This window comes from Cannabis sativa, chromosome 5 (assembly GCF_029168945.1).
Source record: "Cannabis sativa cultivar Pink pepper isolate KNU-18-1 chromosome 5, ASM2916894v1, whole genome shotgun sequence".
Taxonomy (NCBI): Eukaryota; Viridiplantae; Streptophyta; class Magnoliopsida; order Rosales; family Cannabaceae; genus Cannabis; species Cannabis sativa.
In genome coordinates this window covers 69,120,902-69,141,031 of record NC_083605.1, presented here as the reverse complement: position 1 = coordinate 69,141,031, position 20,130 = coordinate 69,120,902, and the positions used below count along the sequence as shown (strand labels likewise).

At 33.9% G+C, this 20,130-nt stretch overlaps 2 protein-coding genes across 2 annotated transcripts; both read left to right on the top strand.

The window, feature by feature from the left end:
• The first annotated feature begins 9,993 nt into the window (after nucleotides 1-9,993).
• LOC115716369 (transcription factor MYBS3) lies at nucleotides 9,994-12,466 on the top strand. The gene is made up of 3 exons (XM_030645151.2): nucleotides 9,994-10,573; nucleotides 11,201-11,409; nucleotides 11,509-12,466. Exons 1-3 carry the CDS (start codon nucleotides 10,285-10,287, stop codon nucleotides 12,019-12,021), a joined length of 1,011 nt encoding a protein of 336 aa, XP_030501011.1. The 5' UTR covers nucleotides 9,994-10,284; the 3' UTR covers nucleotides 12,022-12,466.
• Nucleotides 12,467-14,145: 1,679 nt separating this feature from the next.
• Nucleotides 14,146-16,249, top strand: LOC115717138 (O-fucosyltransferase 30). Its single transcript, XM_030646088.2, has 2 exons — nucleotides 14,146-14,628; nucleotides 14,876-16,249. Exons 1-2 carry the CDS (start codon nucleotides 14,186-14,188, stop codon nucleotides 15,927-15,929), a joined length of 1,497 nt encoding a protein of 498 aa, XP_030501948.1. The 5' UTR covers nucleotides 14,146-14,185; the 3' UTR covers nucleotides 15,930-16,249.
• The last annotated feature ends 3,881 nt before the right edge of the window (nucleotides 16,250-20,130 follow it).

The window sequence follows — 20,130 nt, the reverse complement described above, 5'->3', positions numbered from 1 at the left end:
ATCTTAAAAGATATTATAAATATCTTATAAAATCTGACCTTAAATTTAAAAAAAATATAATCAAATTTAAAAATAAGATAGATTTTTAAGCAAAAAGATAAATACTAATTCTATTTAAATTCAAATTACACTAATATCTTGAATTAAATTAAAAGAATTAAATTAATTCAAAATGATAATTAGAATTGAATTAGGAATAGTAATAGTATATATACAAAACCATACAAAAAATTGGAAGTTAATTCCATGAAAAAGTATGAAAAATTGAAGAAAAAAGAAAAAATTCGAAACTGTACGGACAGTTCTGCGATCGCAGGAAAATATCGATTTTGTCAAATCTTCAAAAAATCATAACTAATTCAAATAAAATCCAAATTGAGTTCTGTAAAAGGCTAACTTGCTTAATTTTTTCCATACTATCCAATAAAAATAATTCCAGAAACGAAATCAAAATTATTTTTCACGAAAATTTCACAAACATCAATCAATCATCAAATAACACTCAATACAACATGATACCATCCAAAGAACATACAAACAATCGTTTTAAAGTCCAAATTACATGTAAGTAAATCAATTACCATGGCTCTGAGGCCAGTTGTTGGGAATTATTTTACCAGGATCTTAGATCTACTCACAAGTATGTTTATTAACATCCTAAATATGAACTTTCTAAAACGATAAAATAAACACATATAAAGTTAAGAAAACCTTACATTGATGCAGCGGAATAAATGTCTCCTTCCACTCAGATCTCTAACCCTTGATTCCTTTCTGTAGCAGAGTATAATCAAGATCTGAGCCCGAATCTCCTTCTTCTTCAAGCTTTGATCCTTCACAGTCTTCCAATCTATGATTGAGTTACTGCTTGCTGTGTGTGGGCACTTACTCTTTCACTAGGGTCACGAAAAAGATGAAGGGAAAAGAGAGAGAGGTATTTCGGCCAAGGTAGAGAGTGAGGAAGGCTCAGTTTTCTGAAGAGAGAAATTTCTGTCAGAAAGCTAATCTGAAAACTTGTTGTGAGAGTGAGCCATCACTTTCTATTTATAGGCAACTACTAGGTTTAGGTTAGGATTTATTTGGCATTAAAATAATGAAAATATTAATTTGAAAAAGCCTTTTAAGTGGCCGGGCCATATGGTGTTAATGGGCCTCACTTAATTTTGCAATTTTATCAAATTTTATCTCTATTTTCTCAAAAATGCCAATTTTCCAATTCTAACCTTTTAAATGCCAAAACTAATTATTTAATAACTAAAATAGATTATTAAATAATATTGTCATTTAATTTAATTATTAATTAGACATATAAAGTCCATTAATAAATAAATAAACCTAGAAAACTCTTTTCCTTACAATTTCACCCCTAATTAGTGAAAATTCATAAAATTAGACATAGTCTAACTTTAGAATTATAATTGATCAATCACGAATCAATTAATGAGTCTTACAAGCAGAATGTTCTCAACTAGAATGGGGACCATGGATCTATATGCTGAGCTTCCAATAAGTGAACCAAATTTACCAAGTAAATTCCTACTTATTAATTCTTCGTTGAATCCACTCTTAGAACTTAGAATTGCACTCTCAGACTTATATAGAGCATATTGTATGTTTCACGATACCAATATACTATCTCATTTAACCATTGTTATAATCTTATTGTGATTTAAAGATCCTCTATATAGATGATTTACATCGAGATGGGATTTCTTTACCGTTCTCACCCCTCAATGTATTTTGCCCCTTAAAACACTTAGCTACCTGTAAATGGTGTTTAGTGATCTAATAATTAGTCAGTTAAACAAGAGCTCATCCATTTACTTCTATTTGCTAAGCTCGAAGGGAATCATCACTTAACTTCTATACACCAGTAGAAGCTATAGATTCCATATTTATGTTCAGCACTCCCACTCAATCATACTATCATGTTTCCAAAATATACGTATCACCCTGACCCAAAAGTAGGCTTGACTAATAAATCAAAGAACATGAATAACACTCCTGAGTTGAGCCCAAGCATATCAGGATTTAGATTCTTTTAATCTTAAGATCAACTACTGATATTGACTTGGAAAGATATGTATAACGGTAAGTTTGTAATATCTTAACTTAGTTGCAATATCGGTCCAGTCCAATGTATACTCCATACATTCGAAACTAGTATACTTTACTAATGTCCTGGAAAGAACATAACACTTACTCCAAGTGTAAGTACACATCATCGCTGATTATCACATTAGTGTAAATCCAATAACACTGATGAAACAGGGACCAAAACTTTTGATTCATATGATCACAATCACATTCCACTGTGTTGACGATACTGTAATTGTGAATAAACATATGATCTGGATTTAACTGATTTTGTGTGTATGAACATATTAAACATGTTAAACATATTAAACCATTAGCATGTAAAATTCATGCAAACATCAATCACTTCAAATTTCTTATATTGATAACTAATCAGATTGTAAAGAGTTTTATTTAGGGCATAAAACCCAACAAGCCCTAACCAAAGGAATCCCTAATGTGCAAACACCTCCAACAACTGATGATCCCAGAAGAGTGGATCCAAATGATCCTAGAACCTCAAACCCTTACAAGAATAAAGGGAAAGAAATAATGGGTGACACTTCGCAGAAGACTCCCACGACTAAGCAACAAAAGAAGTCTAAAACTGTTGACCAACCTCAACAAAAAATGAAAGGGAACCATGCTCTAGGGTAGGGTGACTAGATTAATTCTAGAGGCAGAGTCGTACAAAAAGATAAGGCTGATGCCGGAGTCAAGAAGTTTGCTTCCAGGAAGGACAAGCATCATCAAAATAACTCTACAAGTCAAAGCAAGGATGTTGATGAGGTGTATCCATCTCAGACGGCAACAGTGGAAGTCTCTCCACGATTGATCTTTGAAGAAGACTAAACAAGAAAAAAGAGAAAGCAAGAATGGAAAAAGCCAGACCCCGCATGGACGATTTGAGAAACCACATCAATGATCCTGTTCATGGAAGAGAATCTTCGAGTGACAAAACTCAACGCTTAGAGAAAAAAGTCAAAGAGTTTATGAAGCTACAGAGAAGATCTCCAGAAAACAAAATACTGTATCAAATTTTGACGAAGAAGACATAGAGCCATGTGTGGAAAGAATCATAGATGCACCACTATCGGAGCGCTCTAGAATGCCACAAATGAAATTATATGGAGGTAGGACAGATTCCAGAGACCAATTGTCCAAGTATAATTGCATGATGCAAGTCTCCAAGGCAATTGATAATGCAAAATACCTTTGCTTTCATTAAATTTAAGCAAGTCTGCGGAAGACTCGTGGTAGAGATTGTTTTCGAGATCGGTCCACAACTAGAAGGATCTACAAGCAATGTTCAGAAAATAGTTTGTAGCGAATGACTTTGATCTGGAAGCCAGTTCTCTGACTAGTGTCAAACATTAACCAGAGGAAAGTTTGAAGAAATAAATTCAATGCATGATGGATGTTTTTGCTAAAAGTAAGGTTACTGATGATATGAAAATGGTGGCTTTGACATCAGGATTAACCATAGGATCCTTGCTATGGGGAGATCTCCAACGCAAAATGGCATATACTTTAACTGATTTCTTGACGAGAGCTCAAGGATTCATAAACTTAGAAGAAGCTTATGCTCAAGCTTATGGAGTACTTCCAACACCTTCCACAAACATAGCAGTAGCCCAAACTTTACAGATGACTACTCCATCAATTTTTCTTCCAGCAACTGCCTTTAACACTCCTACCGTTTACAGACTAAGTGCTTCCACTCAGCCAACTTCATAGGCTAGTTTTTCTAGATTTGGAGCAATACAAACTACATTTAGTACTGCTCCCAGACAAATGAACCAAAAAGTGGAAACTCTAGAGTCCAATGTAAGCCAGTCACAGAGCAAGAGGATTTCCAAGGCTCCAAGTCAAAACGATTCTGCGAAGAAAAGAAAGACTCAAGAGTATAGATATTTTGGGTATGCATGCCTTGTAGATACTCGAGAGAATGTTTATAAGGCAACTTGTAATATGGTCTATTGCAAGAAAGCTCCGCCGATGTACAAGGGTGAAAGACAAAAGAGAGATTCAAACAAGAGGTGCGACTACCACATTGATATAGGGCACACCACCAGTGAGTGTGACTATCTGAAGGATGAAATCTAAGGATTGGTACGAAATAGGCATTTGTCTAATTGGGTAAGAATTCCAGTCATTTATCCTAGGTAGGAGGTTGCACATGAACAACTTTTTATTTCTGGACAACATGGAGCCATTAATCCTCCTCAGGGAGTAGTCCATCCACAGGCTCCTGGAATTCAAGCTCCTAATGCACAAACCCTTCAAGGGACACAAAATGCTCCAACAGAGAGAATTGATGTAGCTCCTAGTCTTGGAAACCCAATCCTCCTTGAGCAGCCTAGCCTGCATTACATGGTCAAGTGGCAACCATTTTTGGTGGACCACACATTGCCAGAAGCATCTAAAATGCACAGAAGAGGTACTTGAATGAGTTGGATCAAGATGAGACTTGCAATTTGGTACAATCACCTACTCAACATCCTCAAATGATGAATTTACCAATGACTTTTATAGAAGATGACGCCAAGCATATGCATTTTCCCTATAATGACCATTGGTGATAGAAGCTCACATAGCGAATAAAAGAGTTTCCAAGATTCTTGTAGATGATGCAAGCTCTATCAATATTAAACCTAGGACGAAGTCTCTCTGTCATCTCTGCTCTATTTAAGATGTTAGGAAAAGGCTCGTCCCACTTATCGTAATTAGCAAACTCGACACTACGCTTGGTAGAAATATTGATGGCAAATTTTGTCATCTCATCATACTCGCTGCCACGCCTTTTCAGATAAAATTGCTCAATGGCCTCCATGTGCGCCCTTGCTTCTTCTAACAGTGACATAGGCCTGATTGGAAGGTTGAAGTGCGGAGGAGGTAATGGAGGCAAGGTCGTCTTTTCCCTAAACAGTTGTGTGGTAGTGGCAGGAATGCGTTTGGGTGTTAGGGGTGGTAGAGGCGCATCTTGATTGTCCTTGGTTGTGCGAGTGCTCCTTCTGATTGGCTTTCCACCCTCGGAGACATCAGATCCCTTTCAGAAGTGAGATTTAGTAGCTTCTCTCCTTGTGGCAGCCAACTGTTGGACTTTTTCTTTAGTCTCCACCCTTGCCTTTTTATTGGCCCCTCCATCTGTAGTACTGGACTACTTCTTGAGAACCAAGACTTGTCCGTCACAATTCGAGCTGTCTTCCTCAATGTTCCCTATAGGAACTTGTTGCAATGCTGCCATATTAAGAACAACTTTTATCAGGTCAATGACAGAAGTAGACAAGTCTTTCGAGGCTAAAGCCTTTGGAGTAGCCTCCTGGCTCGATGCCGAAGGTATTGGCTTATGAGATCCACTCCTAGAGGTTTGTCTCTTCTTGTCTTTACTTTTGCCTTCCTTGGTCACCTCACAGACTTCATCAGATCTAGAGTTGATAGCATCTAGGATGTTGTTGAGCAGACTCATTTAGAATATAGCAGGTTACTCTGTAAGGAACAAATAAAAATACACATCATGTTAAATTATATCAAATATAATTACAACTACAAGCTATTAGATAATATTCCAGATGGATCCAAACCGTTTATCTTAGTATAATTGACTTTCCCTCTACCAAAAAGGGCATATCCTCTCGGTCTAAGTTAGTCTTGTGCTGGAAGAATCCTAGGAAGTAAATTTTACTAAATTCGCCCACCCTAACGTGATGATGCACTGGTGGAACGAAATGGTTGAGACTCCTTATAATGCAATCTACTTTATTTATGAAATCATTGCAAGAATATCTATTTTGATCAAAATTTAAAAAATATAGGTCAAAGCCCCCTTGGTCAGTATTATCTAAGTTTGTTAAGGAAGGAGCCCTAATTATATGAAAGGGTGTCTCACCACTACCGGAATTACTTGCTCCCGGTGCACCCTCATTTGGGACTACGTCCGTGAAGCGAATAGTGAGCTCTTCAACCTCGCTTAAATCTTCTAAAAATATTTACTCCTCTAGTCAGCTAGCTAGTATTCATCATCCTTCGCAGCTTTTAAGGCCTCTTCAGCAGTAATGACTGCAACAACCTCCTTCACCACCTCTGGATCCCCTTTGAGGACTCCTAAACGGTTTCCTTCACCAAAATGTGGTTAAATTTTTGATGAGGCGCAATAAGTCCCACCTTCTAGAGATTCTCAGTAGTCACAAGCTAGCCCACTTGTAATTCCTTAGGTAGTAAAGACTTGTAAAAATATATTTTTCCTCCAGTTCCAAAGTCAAGGGCAATTGGGGAAGGAAATCTAGAAGAAACAGAACAATCATTAAAAAATAAAAATAAAAGGAAGAAAACAGGAAGTGAAATTAAGGAAAAGAAAAAACACTTAATGGTTGTGTTAAAGTCCAGGCTGAGTGTAGGGACTCTCTTCAGTGGGAAGCCAGAGGTATAGAACTAGTAGTCCCAGCAATTAGGGTTGTACATAAATTTTTGTAAACTGTCCAACCTAAATATCTTGCCTAAACCAAACCGAGATAACCCACTAAACAATACAAATCGAAAAACCTAACCAAAATATAACCCACCCAATCTTTATATTGGGCGGGTTGAAAATAATACCAACTAGTCTAATCAACCCGAACTAACTCGACCAACTCGATTAAGAGGGGTTTTTTTTTATATATATTTATATGTTTTTATAATATATTTTTATATATCACATAATTTATATGACTATTTAAAAAATATAAAGTTGAAACTAATGTATTTTTTATGGTGATTGATTTGAACTTTAAATTCAATCTATATATATTTGTCTCATTATAACAAGTAACTAAAATATAACAATTGAATGTAAAAATAAAAAAAATTTAAAAACAAATATTAGTGGTCAGTTTGGACGGGTTAACCTGACCAAACTGACCAATTTCATTGGGCAAGTTACTATTTTTTTTTCTTAATTGGGCATGTTGCACTTAAATTTTTGTAACCCGATCTTTATATTGGGTTGAAAAAATTATAGCATAAACCGACCGACATACACCCCTACCAAAAATCATGAGTGTACTTCATGGAACTCACGGGACAAGCTATAATCTTAGAATGGCGTTCCAATCGATGGAAGCTCACTTTTTCCTTGTGACCCCTAATGGGTTGGGATTTAATCTTCTAAAAATACAAGATCTCCTCCAATGTTGGCGTAGTTTTGTTGTGATGAGCACAAAGGATATACTATCCTGACAAGAGTTCATATACCTAGAGGATGAACTGGAAGGGCACCACTCTGACTACAACGCATAAATTAGCAAAATAGCACTTTAAAATAAGGTGCGCACCCGTTTTCACGTGAGCCTAACTCCAAATGTCGAAGCCCCTATCTGTGCGCTTACTAGGCTTCTCTCCATGAATAGAAAGCTTATTCCATAATAATCCCAAAACACTTTGAAGACCTCGATGGGTCTCGTACTTCCTTAAATTATTATATATTTTGAATTTATTTACGTGTTGGTCCATCTCCCATAGTCTATCATTCAAAACCAATCTCGGAGCATCCTTCTGCTCCAGAATCTCCTCTGCCATCTCAACCTCATCTTGTTGAATCTTCTTAGGCATAATTTCTATGAAAAGAAGAAAAACCAAACAGTTAGCTACCCAAACTACCTAATATAGAAAGGGAGAAGTTAACCAATTAATACATTACAAATTTACAAACCTAATAATCGTGGTCCAAGTATAAGCAAAAATATAATTGCTATATAAAACATAAGAGAATGTCTAGTAAGAGCTAGGGTTGAACATTTAGGCTCAAAATCTCGGCCCACACCCAGTGCACCCACCTAGCTTGAACTCGTTAAACTCGGTACTAAAAAAATAATTAAAACAATTAGGTTCGGGTGCCACTCGAATGATATTCCAGGCGGGTATTGGATTGGCATTTTTAAATATTGAGTTTCAGGTGAAACCTTCACCCGATACATTATGTTTTTTCTTATTATATATATAAGTTAAACTAAATCCAACCCTAAATGTAACACTCACGATCCACGACATCCCGTTCCCCCTTCCTCTCCTCACGCAACTTCTTCTTCTTATTCTTCTCTTATGCATCTTCTTTTTCTATTTTGCTTCTTCTTCTTCCCTTCTCTTCTGTATCTTCTTCTTCTCTTCTGCTTCTTCTTACAGTGTATGTATCGTATATATATTATATGTTGTGTATATATTTATATATATATGAGGGAGAGAGGGGAGGTTAGATCTATTTTTTTTTTGTCTGATGATGGGAGTGAGTGCTGAGGAGATTAGATCTAAATTTATAATTATTTTAAAAAAATATATATTTTTTTAAAAAAATTTAGGTATATTGGGTAGAACCTACTAAACCCGATCGAAACCCAAAAAATTCAAAACCCGACCTACCTGCTCAATGTGCAACCCTAGTAAAGCATTGGTGATGCATTGCTAAAATATAATTTATTTTGTAAAAATTATGCTCCAATAATGTGTCAAATATTGTACTTGTGTCAAATTTGATACATAATTTAACATAATTCAAAAATTACATCACAATACACAGTTTACTTTTATATTTAGTTTTATGTCATTTTTATTATGCTATAATTATTTAGCTATAATATAAAATAATAAACTTTTTATATTTATAAAAAAAAAAGCATTATTATTTTATATTTTCAATAAAATATTTAAAGAGTATCAATCAAATATTAATTTTTGTATAATTTTATAATTGTGCATTGAAGTAAAATGCTAAATATTGTTGTAAATATATTAGGAATTTTTACACCACTGAAATTTCAAACTTTTTTTACTTTTTTTAATATGGGGCAGAATTTTTTTAAAAAAATACTGTGTAAGTTTTATACTGTGTACTACATTAAGTTTACACTGTTGTTCTTCGATTATTTTTTAGTTGTTTCACTTTTTAATTGTTCTTTTTTGTTGTTTTACGATTGTTTTATAAAAAAACAATATTTTGTAAAAAATTCCGTGTGACAGTAAAATTGTAAATTTTTACTCAAAATTTAATATTTTTATAAAAACTTTAATATATAATAAAATTATTTTTTATATCAAATACAACACAATGAATATATCTCCCATTGATGATAGTCTAAAGGAGTTATTTTATGATTTACCAACATCTTATACTAGATTTTTCTAAAAAAAAAATAAATAAATTATATTATTATATATTATAGCTATTTAGAATTTTTTTTTAAGTAATTAAAAATAATCTATTATATCAAAAATATGTATTTTCTTAAAGCAAGTCGAAAACATGTATTAAATAGTGTGCATTACACATATACAATTTTACAAGCTTGAAATATAATTTAATTTTTTTTTATAATATAAGTTCATTAGAATTTTTTAAAATTTCATAGCATATTCAATATAAGTACAATATACACTATGCAAAATAAATTAAATTAATAATATATGGAAAATAAGTATTAATATAGATCTATATATTTTTTGCCCACTTGTTTTATTTTTTGAAAAGTTCATAAACTCTTCTATATATACTTAGATATTACTTGAAACTTTATTTTAAAAAATTATAAATTATTGATAAAATTTATGTATCTCGAGTACTAATAATTTGATAATGAAAAACAAATAAAAAAAGCATATATATATTAGGGTAAATATAATTTATGAATTGGAAAAAAGACATCATTATTAATAAAAAAAAAAATAATGTCTTAAAAACCAAAAAAAAAAAAAAAAAAAAGCGATTTTGTCTTAATGGAAAGGTAAACGATTTATTAGGATAATGTTTGGAAAATGACAAAAACAATTGCGTAGTCGTCGAGAAAGACTTTATAATTAAACGTGTCAGAATACTGAACGGTGATGATTGAAGGGTCCACTATTGGAAACGGTGAAATGAGATGTAGCGAATCATTTTCCCTTTATCCTTATATGGATATAGAGTTTCATCTTCCATTTCTTCTTTCTCTTCCCAACTGCGAAAGCTGAGGAGATCGACAATCATACTTTAGCTAAAGCCCTAACCCGAATAATCGTATCGGATCACGTGAATTCGGATATTTGGATCCGGATCCGAATTGTTTCCATAACCTAGAAAGAAAGATTTGTAGGAGGAAAAAAGAAAGCCTGACCAGACCAAACCAAACCAAACCAAACCCTAACATTTGCCGATCTGAATCTTGAATTTGTTGGTGGAACTCTGATTTGAGTTCCCAAGCCATGACTCGACGGTGCTCCTATTGCTGCCACAATGGACACAACTCGAGGACGTGCCCGAATCGTGGAGTTAAGCTTTTCGGAGTCCGATTGACTGACGGGTCGATCCGAAAGAGTGCTAGTATGGGAAATCTCAGCCACTATGCTGGGTCGGGTTCGGGTGCTTTACAGGGTGGACCTAATGTTCCGGGTTCTCCCGGTGACACACCGGACCACGGTGCTGCTGCTGATGGTTACGCTTCCGAGGATTTCGTTCCCGGGTCGTCTTCCAGTTGTCGTGAAAGGAAAAAAGGTTCGGTTCATATGTATTTACACACACTCACACGCTTACAGGCTGAAATTATTGTTTTTTCAGTAAAGTTGTTTAGTTGAGATTTTCATTTTGGAAATTTTGACTATGTGTTGGTACATCTTTGGAACTTAGAGTAGAAGCAACCAAGTTAATATTTTTTTTTAACTAGTTTTAATCGGATTTTGTTTGTCATATCATAAATCCTGGGATTTTGTTGTTATTTTCTTATGAATAATTTGACTGGAACAGTAAATTTGTTTATGAACAGTTTTCTTTGGATAATACAAGTTGAAGTTAAATGTAGAGTTTCAAGTGCTTTGAGTTGTGATTTTAAATGTATATATTGTCTCTTTAGTGAAGTGGATTTTTTTTACTGGAAGTACAAGATGTCCTTGAGCTTTGGCTGGTGTGATAACTGGGTAAAAGTAAGCATGGAAGAAGATTTTGTCTTGTATAAATGTCTTATGTTGTGCTTCTTGTAGCTGTAGTATAATATTGTTTTATTTTTTTGCCAAGAAATTTCAAGATAAGGATTATAACAGGAGATAAAGCTAATAATTACTTTTGTTGGCTGTACCATACACGTCAATTTGTCTTTGGAATATCTATTAATTTCTAAGTTTGCAGGTGTTCCTTGGACTGAGGAGGAACATAGGATGTTTCTACTTGGATTGCAGAAGCTTGGGAAAGGTGATTGGCGTGGAATTGCCCGGAACTATGTTATCTCAAGGACACCTACCCAAGTGGCAAGCCATGCCCAGAAATATTTCATTAGGCAAACTAATGTCTCCAGGAGAAAAAGACGATCGAGCTTGTTTGATATTATAGCAGATGAAGTCAGTACCTTCTTTCATGTCATTTTTTCTTATGTCTAATTTTTTAGTTGATCTTCAAAGATGACGTATATTAATATGCTATCATTGCCCTTTTTACAGGCAGCTGATGCTTCGATGGTGCCTCGAGACTTCTTGTCTGTTAACCATCCACAACAAGAAGTTCAAAGCGATAACACCTTGCCTGATCCCCCTGCTCTTGATGAAGAATGTGAATCAATGGATTCAACCAACTCAAATGATGGAGAACCTGCACCTCCAAAGCTTGATAATAGCCCTCAGTCTTGCTATCCGGTGATATATCCTGCATATATTTCTCCATTTTTTCCATATCCAGTTCCAGTTTGGTCACATTATGATAACGACACAGACGTAAACAAAGAGACTCACGAGGTGCTGAAGCCAACAGCAGTTCATTCAAAGAGCCCAATCAATGTTGATGAGCTTGTAGGCATGTCCAAACTGAGTTTAGGAGAGTCTATCGGTGATGATGGTCCCTCACCTCTCTCTCTGAAGCTGCTTGATGGCTCTTCTAGGCAGTCAGCATTCCATGCAAATCCTGGCTCTAGCAGTTCAAACATGAATTCTAGTGGCAGCCCAATCCATGCACTTTAAATGGAAATGATCCCTAAAACTAGGATTGTAGATCAGCCAAGTGGTGATAAGCACTACAGGTTACTGTTAATACAAGACTAATAATATGTGCAGTCTGGTTTGGCTTTCCATCTTAATTTTTCTTTGTGGGATCGAACTAATAAATCTAGCTTCTTTTTCTTATTTTTAAACTTTGTTTAGGTGTTGGGCTTTAGGCTATGTAGTATAGTTATATATCCTGAAAAGAAAGAAGAAAAAGGGTATTTGAATCTGTCCTTGGCGTCTGCTCCTTCAGTTATTTGTTTATAGTTCTTCATTCAGATTTCAGACCCATAAGTGTTTGCTTATGTAGGGTGATAGTAGGCCATTCACTTGGTTATATTTCCCTATTTCACATTCTCCATGAACTCGTGTATATTTTCCTATCTTATATACAACAAGTAGTACTAAGGGCAGTCGCAATCAATTTTGTCTGTTGAGTGAGTTTTTTGAGTTATGTTATTATGAAGTTTTGTTTATCTTAAGGAATTCATATTGAAATTGAGTTATATATGGAAACGTTTTTTGTTGTTTTTTTTCATATGTGGTCGTGTTTTTTCTCAACTGCAATTTTCTTTCCCCCCTTTTGCTCGAATGAAAATTTTTGTTTTGAGTTTTCATTTATTTGTTCTTATTACATCTGGAAACATGTTTTTAAGTGTTTAAATCTTTATATTTTCTATTAAAAAAATATGTACATTTTTGCATGAGTAATTTTAATCGTAAAAGAAATGGATGTGAAAAAAAGAAAGAAAATAAAAACGTTTGACCACATGTAATGAAATTGGGGGCCATATGAATTTGAGAATGGAGGTTCGATTAATAATAAAAACATGTGATTTTCGTAAGAGAAACAAATTCAATAATTTTTTTTCCCTCTTCTAATGTTTCTTGAATGGATTATCATAATTTAAAAATGCTAACTAATAGCAATAGCTAGGTGCTTTTTTTTTTTTTTTTTTTTTTTAAATACAATGCTACTTTTTTAATTAAAAGATTCATAATACAAAGACATTGGAGAAGGTGTAAATTCCTCCAACCATATATATTCAGTGTCCAAAGAAAAAAGATATTTAGCTAATTAGCAACAATATTCATATAAATTAATAAACATGAACGATCATTTGACTACCATAAAAGAATTGTATTGAACTTGACACTAAAATATGAACAACAATATTCACATATGACTAAAATATGAACACTCCTGAAAAACTTGACACTAAAAGAGAAATGTCTGCTGAAAAACAATAAAAATCAGAAACATTAATTTGAGTAGATTGCAATTCTATAACCACCATAAAAAAATTAATCTCTATAAAGTGAACCGAAGTATAAAATATAAAAATTATTTGACTATTACAAACCATACTTTTAAATCATTGTCTACATCATTTCCAATTTTAAGCATCTCTCAAAAAAAAATTGATATATCAACAACAATCTCACCTTTAAAATTTCTTAATGTAGCACCAAAAACATATAGATGAATCACAGTATTAACTTCTAAATATATATTAAACTATATCGAATTAACATCATATAATTAATATTGTAACAAAAATATTTTTAAAAAAAGAGTTTAAGAGGGTTTTTTTTTTTTTTTGAACAATCAAGAGGGTTATAATTTGGAAAAAAGAAATCCTATTTGTTCTAATTTGTATGTATTAATGGTAAATATATATTAAAATCTAATGAAAAAAAAAACATTTCATCAAATATAAGTGAGAAATACAAGTGTTGTATTGTGTATAATAACTTGGTAGCCTACTCTACATTATCTCATCAATTAGTTGTGTAAACTAATACTTGAGGGTGCATTATGATTGTGTTTTTTTGAAATAAGGTGCATTATGAACTTGTTTGATTGAATTTGTTTCATTTTTTTTTACATTTTTTTATAAATATTTAATTTTAATTTATTATAAATAAATACTTAAATTTAATTTTTAACAGTAATAATACCTTAATTATAATTTTAAAACTTTTATAAATATCTGATTAGTACAAGTTATTAAATTTTTATTTTTTTAAAAAAATAAATTTAAATATACCAATCAAAAAATAACATATAGTTATTATTTAATTTAAATAAAATAAAATAAGTTGGTAGCCTAATTGGGTAAGAGAGCAATGAAAGAGAAAAATGAGAGCGATGATGAATGTTTTGAACCCAAACAGAGCTATGGCCACCAGACCATCACCATGGCCATCCAACTCCAAGAGACCTTCTTCACTCAGATCCCCACTACTCTCCCTCACCTTTCTCTTCTGCCTCTTCCTCTTCTTTCTTTCTTACTACTTTCTCACCCCTAAATCCCTTCTCTCCAAATCTTCTTCCCCTTGCAACTCATTCCATGGACAAAAGTTCCTCTGGTACGCCCCCCACAGTGGTTTCAGCAACCAGCTCTCCGAGTTCAAGAACGCCCTTCTAATCTCTGCCATTTTGAACAGAACCTTACTTATTCCTCCCATTTTGGATCACCATGCCGTTGCTCTCGGTAGTTGCCCCAAGTTCAGAGTTTTGGAACCGAATCAGATTCGCTTCACGGTTTGGGATCATGTCGTTGACCTTATTCGCACCAAGAGGTATGTCATTTCGATTTGAACCTTTGTTTGTTGAGATTAGGGTGACAGTTCAATTGGGTTTTGTTTAATTTTTCATGTTTATAACACCAATGCGAGAAATTCACTTAACCCCTTGTTCGGTCGGATTGATTTCTGTGATCGAAATCGAATTTAATGGTGTTAGGATCCTTTTTTTAAATTGCTTGTTTGTGGTGATTGTGATTTATATAAATGTTATTCGTAATCATGTATCTCCCTTTTCTTGTAGGTATGTCTCCATGGCTGACATCATTGACATTTCATCTTTAGTTTCTTCATCCTTAGTTAGAGTCATAGATTTTAGGATCTTTGCTTCATTGTGGTGCAATTTGGATATAGATAGTACTTGTTTCCATGAATTGGATTGGCAATATTCTTTGTTTGATAGCCTAAAACAATGTGGATCTTTTTTATCTGGGCTTGATGGTAGTGTAGCTAAGTGTTTATATGCTGTGGATGAAGACTGCAGAACTACAGTTTGGACATATCAAAATGGAAATGAGGATGGAGCATTGGATTCTTTTCAACCTGATGATCAGCTCAAAAGGAAAAAGAAAATTTCCTATGTTAGGAGACGGCGAGATGTGTATAAGCATCTCGGACCTGGTTCTGAAGCTGACTCTGCCACTGTGTTGGCTTTTGGTAGTCTTTTTACTGCTCCTTACAAAGGTTCAGAGTCATACATTGATATACATGAATCCCCAAGAGATCAAAGAGTACAAAATCTGATTGATAAGATTGAATTTCTCCCATTTGTCCCTGAAATTGTAAGTGCAGGAAAGAAGTTTGCTCGTGAGACCATTCAAGCTCCTTTCCTTTGTGCACAGCTTAGATTACTAGATGGACAGTTCAAGAACCATTGGAAGACTACTTTTATGGGATTAAAACAGAAAATAGAATCTCTTGGAGAGAGTCTTCATCCTATTCATATTTTTGTGATGACTGATCTTCCTGAAGCTAATTGGACTGGAAGTTACTTGGGTGATTTGGCTGAAGATTCACGCCGGTTTAAACTGTTTTTTCTCAAAGAGAGTGATCAGTTGGTTGTACAAACATCAAAAAGACTTGTGGAAGGAAATCACGGGATGAGTTATGGGTTTCTTCCAGAAATTCGTGATGTTGATAGTAAGGTGACCAAGCATTGTGGCCCTTCAAACTTACCCGATGTGCTTCTATACGTGGAGGAAACCATTTGCAGCTGTGCTTCGCTTGGATTTGTTGGAACTTCAGGTTCAACTATTGCAGAGAGCATAGAGTTGATGAGAAAGTTTGGGGTATGTTAAACTCCAACTGGGACCGCTTTGGGAAAACTGGCCTTTGATTCCTAAATTCTTGTTGAGATTGTATTTATCAGACCCTCCAAAACAAAATTGGATTGGTTAGACAGGTTTACTGAATGCTGATCAAAAGAGCAAATTTCAACCCTGTAAAACAGTTTGCCAAGATCATATGGTCAGTTATCCTCACTTGAGTTTCTCTCCAATAATCTTGAAGTGGAACTGGTTAAACCTGTTTTTATATACAATTTTGATGATGCTATCAGCATATTCATGTATACTCATTCATCACTTATAAACAGTTATTCAATAGAAAACTTTTTCTATCTTGGTTGGTACTGAAATATTTCAGATCACTGTCTTTTACTTTTAAACTGTTTCCTTTCTCGTACGAATTTGATTACCAAGTCTTGGATTGTGGAGAAGTTACAGTAGAAAAATCTCATTACATAGTCTATAAGCATCGTTAAGCTATTAGGTACCAGTGGTGCTAACACCACTTAGAGGCGGCATTTTGTGATTGATTAGCTATGTTCCATAAAAATTATTGTATTAAATTGTATGAGATCCATACTTAATTGCACAAATAACAATTTGACACTTTGGAGGGTGTTAGACACCACTAGTGCTTTTAGCATTTTATTGCTTAATGGAGGAAGGTGGCGTTCGCGATAGATTGCTTAGTCGTTGTCCAGGCTATTTGCAGTCAACTTTTATTGACTTAACACATACAAGTTTAAAGAAAAGTGGTGTTTCCAGTGGCAGACGGATGAGTAACACGTAAGAACCTGCCCTTGGGAGGGAAACAATAGCTGGAAACAACTACTAATACCCTGTAAAGAGCGATGATCGATAGTTGGTTTGAGAGGATGATCAGCCACACTGGGACTGAGACACGACCTAGACTCTTACGGGAAGCAGCAGTAGCAATTTTTCGCAATGGGAGAAAGCTTGACGGAGCAATGCTATGTGGAGGTAGAAGGCCTACGGGTCATGAACTTTTTTTCCCGGGGAAGAAGCAATGACGGTACATGGGGAATAAGCATCAACTAACTTTGTGCCAATAGCCGTGATAATACAAAGGATGCAAGCGTTATTTAAAATGATTGGGCGTAAAGTGTCTGTAGGTGGCTTTTCAAGTCTGCCGTCAAATCCCAAGGCTCAACCCTAGATAGGCGGTGGAAACTACCAAGCTAGAGTACGGTAGGGGCATAAGGAATTTCTGGTGGAGCAGTGAAATGCGTAAAGATCGAAAAGAAAACCAACGACAGTAGTATTTTTAGGTACTATTGCATGTAATGTATGTTTAACGGTTTTAGAACCATCAATGATTAGTGATCCTGCAGATCCATTTGCAACTTCTTAGAGATATTGCTTTAATGGTATTTTTTTTTTCTCGTATTTCAAATACTTAATAAAGTACTAAATAAATTATTGGGTGTTTTTTTAATAGTTTCAGTACATGTGGAATTATTAACAATACATTCCTTCACAATCATTAATAACGCATTTTTGTTTTCCAAAAATAAAATTTTTAAAAACAAAAATCTTACGTTTATTTTCTGATTAAAAAATTAGAAAACAAAAGTGTTCCTAAAATGCACCTATTTATTTTACTAGAAAAAAAAAACCCCAATTCATATAACACTAAATTCTTATTTCCTTCACCATCTACCTTTAGCCTCCCTTACCCTTTTTCTCTTCGCCATCTCTACCATTCTAGTTCGACAACCACCCACCAGCCACCATTGATGGAGACAAGACTCACTCCTTATCACCAACCATCACGACTACAGAACCCCCTCCTCTCTTGACTCACCCGCGACTCAAACTGAGTCTATTCGCTTTATGCCAAGCTCGGTCTAAAACCCTCGACTCGCCATCTGATATCTGACTGGTGGAAGTGGCCTGGCTCCGTTACACTCTCCTTCTCTTTGAAATTCTCTCCACCCCCACCCTAAGAAATCCACCCCGATTGAGAGAATGAGAATGGTTCCAGGCCGTGAGCTTTGGCGGAAAAGGGGTTGGGAACGACCGAAGTTGGATCGGGCTATGGCTTTGGCGGGAAAAGGGTCAGGGACGATGGAAAAAGGGTCCTAGATTTGATCTGTTGGATCTAATATTTTTTTTCTTTTGGATTTGATTTTGGTTTTTGTTTGATTTTGTGAGATTTAGATTTGATATGGTGACATGTGTGGTGTGTATAAAATTATGTGGCATTTGGTAGTATTTTTTTTTTAAAATCTTCCTATTTTTAAAATTGAAAAAGTGAAAATATTTTTCAAAAACATGTTTTATAAAACTGTTTTCATTTTTCAATTTTTTAATTAAGACGATTTTTTTTTTTTTTAAAAAAAAAAAATCACTTTCAATATTTTAAACAATTTTTTTTAATCAATATTTTGGACTCTGACCAGACCTGGACCCTAATCCCCTCACGACCCGGACCTAGACTCGACTTAAATAAAATAATAAAAAAAAAAAAGAACTTTACAGAACACACTTTTATTTTCTGTTTTTAAAATTAAAAAACAAAAGTTATTTTGGACTCTGACCAGACCCGGACCCTAATCCCCCCACGACCCGGTCCTAGACTCGACTTAAATAAAATAAAAAAAAAAAGAACTTTACAGAACACACTTTTATTTTCTATTTTTAAAATTAAAAAACAAAAGTGGTTACAAAACACATTTTTATTTTTCAAAAACAAAAATTTTGTGATTAAAAAATTAAAAAATAAAAGTGTTACCAAACGTCACTTTAGTTTTTAACTTTTCAAATTTGGTTTGTGATGTTTTTTTTTTTTTTTGGTTTATTTGTTTTGTATTTTAACAGTATTGATTTGGATTTAAAAAATTATAACAGTAGTAGTGGTTGTTGCAGTGGTTGGGATGGTGGTGGTGTGGTTGCGGTGAGGGTGGTTTCAGTGTTGGTGGTATAATGGTGGTTGTGTAATGGTGGGGTTGTTTCAGTGGTGGAATGGTGGTCATTAAGTTAAGGGTTTCAAAAAGAAAGAAGAAAGAAAAAGGGAAAATTAAAAAAAGAAAACAAAATAAGAAAACAAAATGTTTTTATATTTTAAAATAATTTATAATTTTGTTTTAAATTAATTTATTTTTAATCTTTAATTTTATTTTTAAATATTTATTTACGTGAGCTAATAATATTGTGTCATATGTTCATTGTGTTCACGTAGACAATACTCTATGTATATATAGACAACCAAGATGATAGTTAAATGTCAAAAATAGATGGAACTGACTAAATGCTAACTGAATGTGGGTTTCGAGGGGTTTTATCGATAAAATTTGAATTTTGTGAGTTAATTGCTAGTGAAGTGAAAATATTTGGTGTTATGCTATAATTTATTCTTAATTATAATGATTTATAAAGAAAAGATATATTAATTCTTGTTTTTGGGGGGTGGGGAGAGAAAATGGGAATTTTTATGAAAAATCAAAGAAAGTCCATTACATGAAGATATGGCTCATAGAACAAAATCAACAATAATAGACATACCAAGCCGTTTACAATAATCTAGAAGAAAATTTTAACATCAATCTCAACTAAGGATCCAATAAGTCACCATCAATCAAACATAAAACATTATGTGAAGAATATTAAGTCTTCAAACTAAATGAATATTTGATGAAATTCACCTACCAATGGATATCTTCCAATGACTTCCAATAAAAATTAGGATATAACAATTATATTATTTAGATCATAAATAAGAAAAATAAACAAATGGCAACTATGATTTGGCATTCAACCAAAAAGAACATGAAGTACCACAAAACACAACGTCAATAGTCAGATCTGAAAAACTATGAGAGAAAGAAATAAGGACATCCCAGAAAATAATCGACAAAAACCCGACTATCCAAAAGAAAACAAATTCCTCTCTAATTTTCAGAATAATAACAATCCATGCTAATCTAGTTAGGTGGTGAAAAATACCATTATTAAAACAAAGGCAAAATAAATCAAAGACAAGTATCAAAGAACCACCACCATTAAACCACTATTTTCCTTATGAGGTCAACCACATAATTCTGTACCAAAGTGATCGTCTCTCGACAACCCATCCCGCAGCAATCCATAAAATGTTGAATACCACACGTGACAATAATTATGCGGTTCTATCTCGAAACTAATTAATTAGTGATGAGTGGAGTAGCACATGTTCTAATACATGACTCAGTAT